The following is a 9960-nucleotide window of genomic DNA, read 5'->3' as shown; positions in this document are numbered from 1 at the left end:
AGAGAAGGAGGGAGGGAAGGAGGGAGGGAAGGAAGCAGAGAGGGAGAGAGACAGAGAGAGAGAAGGAGGGAGGAAAGAAGGGAGGGAAACAGAGAGGGAAAGAGAGAGAAGGAGGGAGGGAAGGAGGGAGAGAAGCAGAGAGGGAGAGAGACAGAGAGGGAGAGAGAGAGAGAAGAGAGAGAATGAGGGAGGGAGAGACAGAAAGAGAGGGATGGAGGGAAAGAGAGAGGTGGGGAGGGAGGAAGAGAGAGAGAAGGCAGAGTGGGATAGGAGCCAGGAGACCTGGGTTCTGGTCCCCTCTGCTTCACTATATGACCTCTGGCAAGTTCTTCCCCTACATATGAGCCTCCGCTTCCCCATTTGTAGAACAGGATTAGACCTGATGATCTCTAAGACCCTTCCCAGCTCTGACATTCTATGATTTTATGAAAGATGTATGCATGTGTGTGTGAGAGAGAGTAAGGGAGCCTGGGGGTGTGTTTCCTTTCCCCTTCCCCTCGTCTCTATTGGTCGCCTATTGGGATGGATATTTGGTCACTCTGCCTGCATGCCTCTCCATCATTTTGTAGTCCAATTGTCCTGTGGTCGTGTCAGTGTCTGCCTATGTGAATGTTTCGTAAGTCAGCCACCATTTTGATAGATGCGTTTCAATTGGTCCATGTGGGAGATGCTCTGTTGGCCTTGGACCACCCCTAAACCTCAGGCACTGGTAGGCCACCTGGCTTGGCCCTAGCTGGCCATAGGACATGTGTGTGTGTGTGTGTGTGTGTGTGTGTGATTTTCATGGGCCGGCCACATCTGGAAGTGGGGGGAGAGGCAGGCTTTGTCCAGGCCCTGGCTTCTTGCTGCCCCTCTCTCTCCCTGGCCCTTGCCCCTTGCCCAGGGCGCTTCCTCCAGCCTGGTGGTGAAGTTTGCGGACACAGACAAGGAGAGGACCCTTCGGAGAATGCAGCAGATGGTAGGCCAGCTGGGCATCTTCACACCATCCCTTACACTGCCCTTCAGCCCCTACAGTGCCTATGCACAGGCCGTGAGTATCTCTATCCCCATCCCACAGCAATGCCACCTCTCTGTCTTTTCTGCATCTTTGCCTCTCCCCCTTCCCTTCCTCTTCAGCTTAGCCCTGACCCTACTAGCCTCGCCTTGTCTGCCTGTCTGTCTTGTCTCTGTCTGCCATTCTTTCCATCTCTGCCAGCACCCATCTATTTCTCTGGCCCATCTTGTTTTCGCTCTGCCTCTGTTTCTCTCCCCCTGCCTCTGGGCGTCTGTCTACCCATCCATCTCTCTGCCTCAGCTCCCCTCTGGTTGGGCGTCTCTCCTTTTCCTGGTCTCTGTTTCCCTCTCCACTTCTCTGTTGGCATATCTGCCTGCCTGTCTGTGCCCAGGTCCCGCTATCTCTATCTCGCTCTAGTCCGCATCTTTCTGGCTCTTTTTGTTCTTGTGCTCCCATTTGGGAGGATGGGAGGAAAATGGAAAGAGAAAAGCTGAGATAGTGGGGGGCTGCTCCCTGCGGGCAGGGGAGTCGGGAGCCCTCTCTACCCCATTGAGCCTTGGCCCTGGGACAATATGCCCATGAAGGGGTGAGCCCTCCCCATGGTGCTCTTCTCTTCCTGAGGCCAGGTCAGAAGACCCAGGTGGAAAGACCAGAGGGCTATCCTCTCCCTACCCACTAAGAATGTGCATGGCTCACTGGGTACCACTGGAGGAGGGGGCTAACAGAGACCTGGGGCGATGGAGAGTGCCTGTGGTGGTGGGAGAGCCCAGCGGTCAGCATGTGTCTCTCTGCCTCCCAATCCCGCCTGCCCCTCTCTGGCTGGAGTCTGATGCCCTCTTGTGGTCAGACAGAGCAGCAGCCAGATTGGGGACCAGGACTGACACACCCACACCCTTGGAAGTATCAGTTCCCATCCCTTTGAGAACCCTTGGTCGAAGGGGAAGGGAAGGGGGGAGGAGATGGAGAGGGAGGAGGAGGAGGAAGAGATAAGGGGAAGAAGAGGAGATAAAAGAGGAGAGGGAGGAGGAAAAGGAGGAGGAGATAAAGGAAAGGAGGGGGAGGAAATAGAGGAGAGGGAGGAGGAAGAGGAGGAAAAGGAGAAGGAGGAGATAAAGGAGAGGAGAGGGAGGAAATAAAGGAGGAGAGGGAGGAGGAAGAGGAAGAAAAGGAGGAGGAGATAAAGGAGGAGGAGGAGATTTTCAGCTGCCCACACCACCTTTTGTCCTGTCTGGCACCTAGCTTATGCAGCAGCAAACCACAGTGCTGTCCACCTCTCATGGCAGCTACCTGAGCCCAGGTGTAGCCTTCTCCCCCTGCCACATCCAGCAGATTGGCGCTGTCAGCCTCAATGGGATTCCTGCTACCCCCATTGCCCCGGCATCTGGTGAGTGGCCGGCACAGACCCCCAGGGAGCTACTCTGAGGTATAGGGCATGGACCCTGGTAGCCAGACACTAAGAAATTTGCAGTGATTGGGTCCTAGAACCAAGAAATCTTTTTCATACTCACTAGCTATTTGGCTTAAGGCTTTTCCCATCTCTGGACCTCAATTTTCTCCTCTATAAAATGGGGGAAAGGGTTAACTAGATAAACTCTCAAGATTCTTCTGGTTCTGAAAAATTACAACTAGGATAACCCTTTCTGAGGACCCTGAGGGAGCACAATATACCAGGACAAATGCCCAGACAGGGATTCCCAAGCTGGGGGGCTCAAAGGGTTGGGGGATGGACAAATAGACCCTCCACATCCCTGATAACTAAAGACCTTGGCTTCCTCCCTCTCCTAGGGCTACACTCTCCACCACTTCTGGGTACAGCAGCCGTGCCAGGTCTTGTCACTCCCATCACCAATGGCTTTGCAGGTGTGGTGCCTTTCCCTGGTGGGCATCCGGCCTTAGAGACTGTATATGCCAATGGCCTTGTGCCCTACCCAGGTAACAAAGGGGTTGGATGAAGGGTTTCTGATAAGGATGGTTTCAAGTGTCCCAGCTGCCCCAGGCTGGGAAGCCTCTAAAGGAAGCCTGGGGAGAGGGACAACAAAGGAGCAGGGATGGGGAGAGGCGGACAAGGAATGGGGACAGGGAAGCTAAAGGGGGATGAGGGATGCCATACAGAGTTTTTCTAGGTGGCACTGGGCAAATCCCTTCCATTTTCTGGGCTTTGGGTTCTTCCCCTTTAAAATAAGGAATTTAGTCAGTGATCTCCAAGATCCCTTCTAGCTTTGGGTTCTATGATCCTATGATCTGTTATGCTTTGGGTTCGGCTTCCCTCCAGAATCACCCAATCTGGCTCTTCATTTCCCATCCAGCTCCCAGTCCCCAGAGTGGCAAATGGTGGTAGGGGTGGTGTCGGTAAAAGGGGAACAAAATGGTGAGGGTGCCTCCCCTTCTTTAAGGTTATCCTCAGCCCTTGGTCTCTTCTCCAGCTCAGAGTCCTTCCATGGCTGAGACCCTCCACCCAGCTTTCTCAGGAGTCCAGCAGTACACAGGTAGATATACCTCCCTGTTACCCTACAGCTTCTCGCCTAGTGGCATTCGGGGCCTCACCTTCTATCTCTTTCTCCCCAGCGATGTACCCAACTGCGGCCATCACACCCATTGCCCACAGCGTCCCACAGCCTCCACCCATCATCCAGCAGCAGCAGCAGCGAGAAGGTGAGACTATTCTGGTCTCCTCTCAGTTCCTGCCCAGAGGAAGGAACTAGCTTCCATTCTCATTCCATCCTGGGGCCCCAAGACAAGCTCCTTCCATTTATCAAGCCTTTGTTTCCTCCTTTGTAAAATGTAGTTAATAATCCCTAGGCCTAGATACAGGAGGTCTTGGGTTCAAATTTGGCCTCAGACACTTCCCAGCTGTGTGACCCTGGGTGAGTCACTTCACCCCATTGCCTAGCCCTTTTTGCCTTGGAACCAATACACAGTATTGATTCTAAGACGGAAGGTGAGGGTTTTAAAAAAAATCCCAGAGGATAAAATGAGATCAGAGGTTCTATGCATTGGCCTTGGATGGGGCTTCCCAACAGATTCAGACACAGCAGTGGATAAGACAGATCCCCTGTCCCTGGGAAGCTCACAGTCTGGAAGGGGGGCCAAGGAAAAGAATACATAAAACTATAGTAATGGGTAGGACAGGACAAGATCTATGAGGAACAGAGGAAGGAGACATCACTTGGGAGCTAAAGGCAGGGGGAAATAAGGAAGGAATTGAGCTGGGCCATAACAGATGTCAACATGGGGAGGTAGAAGTGTCCTGAGCCATTGTCATACACACACAAGACCCTGAATGGTTTCACCCCCCAAGAAGAGTACGCCATGCTAGCAGACTGCACAATGGTCCTTAAATATGCAGAGCATCTTCCTGCGCTTCCCCGCTGGAACAATAGGGCAGAGTCTTTCCAAGGGTTCCTTGGGAAGGGTGAGCCTTCTTAGTTTCTTTGAACAGATGTTTAGGCTCACATCCTGATTTATTTTAGACCATGCCTAATTCCACTGTAGGCAGCTAGACTTGGAGTCAGGGAGACTCAGCTTCCTGAGTTCAAAACTGGCTTCAAACACATACTGTGCGACCCAGGCAAGTCACTTGCTCCTGTTGGCCTCAGTTTCTTCATCTGTTGGGTAATGGCAAACCACTCCAGGATCTCTGCTAAGGAAACCCCAAATGGGGTCATGAAGAGTTGGACACCTCAGATACTTCTAGCTATGTGACCCTGGGCAAGTCACTTAACCCTGTTTGCCTCAGTTTCCTCATCTGGAAAATAAGGAGAAGGAAATGGCCAACCACTCCAGTATCTCTTGCGAGAAGACCCCACATGGGGTCATGGAGAGTTGGACACAACTGAACAACATTTCATTGCAGCCTCGGGTTTGTATAGCTGGGGCCATTTTAGGTGGTTGTGGCTAACAGACAGAGAGAGTTCTTTAGGCACATGGGCCTTCTAATCTAAGGAGAAGAGGTCTGGAAGAGAGGGGTGTTATCTCTGTTTTACAGATGATAGAACTGGAACCCAGAGAGGTTGTGCAGCTTATCTAGGGCTGCACATCCTGCAATCCAGGAATCAGACTTGGACATCCTGGCCCGCAAGGATAAGGCTCCTTCCATGATATCAATGGAACACCTCTCAAACTAGTAGCGAAAATAGCGAAAGTAAAAACAAACAAACAAACAAACAAAAAACTAGTAGCAAATACATAGCATTGTCACTTGACACCTCTGAGTGGTGACTGACAATAGGGGCCTGAATGATCCCAAACTGCAGACCATTACATGGTAGAATCCTAAGATTTAGAACTACCAACTGGAGTTCCTTCATTTTACAGATAAGGAATCAGAAGCTCAGATAGGGAAAGTACTTACCCAAGGTCACACAGGTAGTCCTGGGATATGAACCCAGGTCTTCTGACTTCAGTCTTCTTTCCATTACACCCAAATTGATATTGTCCTAAGGGGTGTAACGCAAGGCACCTGCTTGAAGCCCGTTAACAAAAGCCACCCTTTCTCTACGGCCAGTCCCTTCTACTCAGTCATCGGCAATCCATATATATTGGGGTGACAAATGGTGTAGTGAAGACACCAGCCTGAGTTTTGCTGTTGGCTTCTATTCTTGGTGGGCCCCAGTCTCTTCCCTAAAATGAGGTTACTCTGCTCCCTGTCCCCGCTTGGGCGCAGATACAAAAGGCTTTGTAACCCTAAAGCATACCCCACTTAAAGGTGCTTTGCAGATGACTAAGCGAATGAGTTGCCTAAAATCCCAAAGGTGAGGCTGCCCCAATACCTTCAGGATTTTTGAGGGGCTTGGCTCACCCACACAAGAGGTCTTTTCTTTCCTGACCATTGCTTGGTCTTGGACCAAGAGTAGACCGCACTCTCCTGTGCATGACCGGGTGCTCGGGATCCTAGTGGGGTCCCATCTCCTCTCCTTGGGGGCTTTATGTCTTTCTCTCCCCCTACCTGCAGGTCCCGAAGGCTGTAACCTGTTTATCTACCACCTCCCCCAGGAGTTTGGAGACAGCGAGCTGATGCAAATGTTCCTGCCATTCGGCAACATCATCTCCTCCAAGGTGTTCATGGACAGAGCTACCAACCAGAGCAAGTGCTTCGGTAAGAACCCTGGTCTTACCCCATCACCCGCCCCACACATAGACAACATAGATCACTAGATCACTGCCTGGGCCAGCCAAGGCATTGGCAAGTGGTAGAAGTGCTAGAGGGAGACCAAGCCAAATATAGTCATGGCTCTGACCGTTCCTTCAGCCATTAGCCAACGAGAATGGCACCTCTTGTACGCAAATCACTGAGGGACACAGGGACCCAGTTCTTCAAGAGTTCATTGGATGGAGGGCAAAGAGGTGCACAACACAGTTGCTCATTCAGTTCCATAAGGGCCTTTCAGATAATGGAAGACACCAGTCACTCTCCCTCTCCCCAACCCACTTCCCAGACTACTCCAGCTTAAGCATTCCCAGTTCCTACAACGGATCCGTATATTTCGTGTTTTTTAATTGCTCTCTATCTGTGCTTTTGGCTGAGCTTTAACTCCTTTCAAGGGATGACGTCATTCCAAAAATGTGTTCCCAAGCCTCATTGTAGAGCATTTCCCTCCTTCTCTTGGGCTGCGGGCAGGAGGAAAGGGTTGGACCAGCTGCCCTCTGAGGCCCCTCATAGCTCTGATCTTCTAGCAGTCTACAGCTCTCTATGAAGCTTCCCTTCCCCAGGGTCAACACCTCCAATTCCATCATTCCCCAAGGCCACTTTCCTTCTAGAATGTTCCCAAAGAATCTTTCCCATTTGGAGAGAAGGGGTGCACACTCGGGGGGTGGGGATGATGATGGTGGAAAGCATCATGGCCCAGGCTTGAGCTTGCAGTGATGGACAGGCAGGATAGGGACAGACGCGGTAGTTGTCGAGCCCTCCTTCAGTTGTGCCCAACTTTTCATGACCCCAGTCACTTTGTGACTTGTAGGATTCCAGGGATGGACTTGGGTCTTCCTATGTTTTCTTCTGCTGAAAAATTTAATTCTTTCAATAACTGACATCCTAAACTGCTTGGGCATGGACCTCTTCCTCTCTCTTGTCCCAGGATGTGTTTTCTCTATATAACTTTGAGCCCCCAACAGGAATTTTTAAAAACCTTTTCACCAGCATTTAAAAGAAAGGGTAGAAATAATCACATGAGATGAGAGTAGGAAAGAGATCAGCTCAAGTGAGGAGGTTGGGCTTGTGGATTTTAAAATTAATATACAAGAACTAAGTATTATATTTTATAAACTTTTATTAATAATAAACTAACAAAAGCTAAGTAAAAAGGTATTCATCCAGCTGGCTTGTAAGAGCAAAAAGAGGGAGAGGGAGGAGTTACCCAGCCGCCCCCATGATCTTATTTCTTAGGAGTCACAGAGTCTAGGAATCTTAGCCTAAGATTTTGACCAAGAGGGAGAGATATGGACTAGAATAGTTAGAGGGACTAGAACCTGAACGTGGCTACTTACTATTGAACAAGGTATCGTAGAGGGCATCCTCATCAAATGAACTGCACAAAACTGGGAGAGAGAATTGAACTTTTCCTATGAGGAGATATATAAATGATTAAGTACAGAAACGTTAAGGAGGGAAAGAACATTGAGTTCATGGGGTCATGGGGTAGATCAAGGAAGGTTTCTTATAGGAGGCAGTACTTGAGCAGATCCTTAAATGAAGCTAGGCTCAGAAAAAACAAAAGTAGAAAATTAGCTAATTAAAAGAGATAAAGAAGGGGGCAGCTGGATGACTCAGAGGGTTGAGAGCCAAGCCTAGCGCGATGGGAGATCTTGGACTCAAATCTGGCCTCAGACATTTCCTAGTTGTGTGACCCTGGGCAAGTCACTTACCCCCATTGCCTTGGAACCAATATTCAGTATTGAATCTAAGATGGAAGGTAAGGGTTTTGAGATAGACAGAGACAGAAAGACAGACAGAGGTGGGGGGAAATCATCTTTTTCATCATTTCTTATATATATTATATATTATATTATAGTATTTCACCCCCATCATATACAATTTGTTCAGCCATTCCACAGTTGATGGGCATCTCCTCAATTTCCAAATCTTTGCCACTACAAAGAGAGCTGGTAGAAATATTTTTGTACAAGTGGGTCCTTTCCCATTTTTATTCTCTCTTTCAGATACAAACCCAGTAGTGGCATTACTGGATCAAAGGGTATGCACAGTTTTAGAGCCCTTTGGGTATAGTTCCAAATTGCCCTGAGGCCAGATTTGAACTCAGGTCTTCTTGATGCCAGGTCCAGTGCTTTATCCACTGTACCACCTTGCTGTCTAATGGGAAGAGAGATTTTTCAAAGCCATTTGAGGAAATGCCAAAGAGAAAATAGGGGGTTTTGAAGGATGAGGAGACTTGAACATTTGTTTAGGTAAGATGGAAGGAGTCTATGGATATGGAGAGATTGAAGATAAGCGATGGGAAACAACCGAATTGGCAAACTCAGAGAGAATGGGATTAAACATCCTGAAAAAGGTCGACTCTAGTGAAGAGCATCACTTCTTTGTGAGAATATGGTGTAGGAGAGCAGCATTCACTGGGACCAACCTTTATTTCCTCGGCAAAAGGGAAGAGGCAAGGACCTCTGCTAGAGAGGGCAGAAGAGCTGGCAGAGGGAGAGGGCCTGAGAATGGAAAAGCCTTGGCATAGCCATGGTGGAGAGTGTAATCAGCCAGGGAAGAATAAAAGGATTTCAGCGCAGCAGGAAAGGACCCAGTAGAGATTATCTGAGAAAATTTTGCAATCCACATGGTTTTAGGAAATGAAAGGATCCTCTTTCCATCAGTAGAACTAAGGCAGGAGAGGCAGCTAGGTGACAACACTGTCAAACTCAAACAGAAGAGAGGCCACTTACCAGTGCACGGCGATGTTTGCAGGCTGTGTACTGACTCCATTTTTAGAATGGAACAATTATGTTTGATTTATTTTGTTGATTATTTCCCAACTTCATTTTAGACTGGTTCAGGGCAAGGTCGCTCACTGCCACTACTGGCCTCCTGTCTGACACTTCTGCTGTCTTATGGAATCTGACTATTTATCTTCCTAGGCTTTGTTTTCCTTACACATACAGAGAAAGAATTGGCTGCCATTTTTTCCTCAGGGAGGACCAAAACTTCTGGGATCAGTTTCTTTAAATGCTAGATAATAAAGGCAGGCCAAGGTTACTGCTAATGGCCGGAAAATCCCTCTTTTGGACTCCATCCCTCTACTTAGCATCCCTGGCCCCTCTGTTCTGATCTCCAGGCTTTGTGAGCTTTGACAACCCATCCAGTGCCCAGACGGCCATCCAGGCCATGAATGGTTTCCAGATTGGCATGAAGAGATTGAAGGTCCAGTTGAAGAGGCCCAAGGATGCCAGCCACCCTTACTGACAGGACCTTCAGCACAGGTAAGGAGGTTATGTCCCTTTTCTGGCCACATGGGAGAAATTGTGGTTCCCTTCTTTCAGATCTGGAAAGTAATCGATAGTCCTGACCCTTGCCACCACGAAGGCAAGGTAGCAGGTCTTGGGGGGGGGGGGGGGGGGGGGATTCCTATAGGTTTTGTTGAATTTCAGATGCCCATGTTTGGCAAGGGGGAGTGAGGAGGGTTTCAGGCCCAGCCCAAAGATTATATCCAGCTCCCTCTAGTACCTTCCTTAAGGTCTCCAAAAAGTTGCTGTCAAAACTTGAAATAGGAACAGCCCCGTCTTAAGCCCACTTCTTCAGAGGTGAGGGCTGCCAGGGGCAGAGGCTGCTGTCACAGAGAACGATTCGTTTCTTTCTGGTCAGTAGCCTTTTGGGAGACCTGGCCTGGCTGGGACTAGGTCCTTACATTTGTCATTACAGCCTGGACAGGGTTCACTCACAGTGACATTCTTTGGGAATTTCCATCCTCGTGGCCCTAGGTCGAAGACACTAAGAGGAAGCTTCACTGTAGGCTCCTGGCTGACTCTGT

The 9960-nt window shown here is 49.3% G+C and overlaps 1 protein-coding gene across 7 annotated transcripts in view; it reads left to right on the top strand.

Moving 5' to 3' along the window:
• Positions 1–9395, top strand: part of CELF5 (CUGBP Elav-like family member 5) — a 55894-nt gene extending 46499 nt beyond the window's left edge. For 2 of the 7 annotated variants that reach the window (XM_044658662.1, XM_044658661.1), the window contains exons 5-11: positions 884–1030; positions 2234–2378; positions 2780–2926; positions 3418–3480; positions 3560–3646; positions 5946–6089; positions 9268–9395. In XM_044658662.1, coding sequence (XP_044514597.1) covers positions 884–1030; positions 2234–2378; positions 2780–2926; positions 3418–3480; positions 3560–3646; positions 5946–6089; positions 9268–9395 — 861 coding nt within the window. Of the gene's footprint in view, positions 1–883; positions 1031–2233; positions 2379–2779; positions 2927–3417; positions 3482–3554; positions 3647–5945; positions 6090–9267 lie in introns of all 7 variants that reach the window. The other 5 variants (XM_044658665.1, XM_044658663.1, XM_044658660.1 and 2 more) reach the window with 5 other exon arrangements.
• The last annotated feature ends 565 nt before the right edge of the window (positions 9396–9960 follow it).

Source organism: Gracilinanus agilis, chromosome 1 (genome assembly GCF_016433145.1).
Source record: "Gracilinanus agilis isolate LMUSP501 chromosome 1, AgileGrace, whole genome shotgun sequence".
NCBI lineage: Eukaryota > Metazoa > Chordata > Mammalia > Didelphimorphia > Didelphidae > Gracilinanus > Gracilinanus agilis.
Note: the sequence above shows the minus strand (reverse complement) of the source record. Positions and strands in the feature narration are given on the sequence as shown.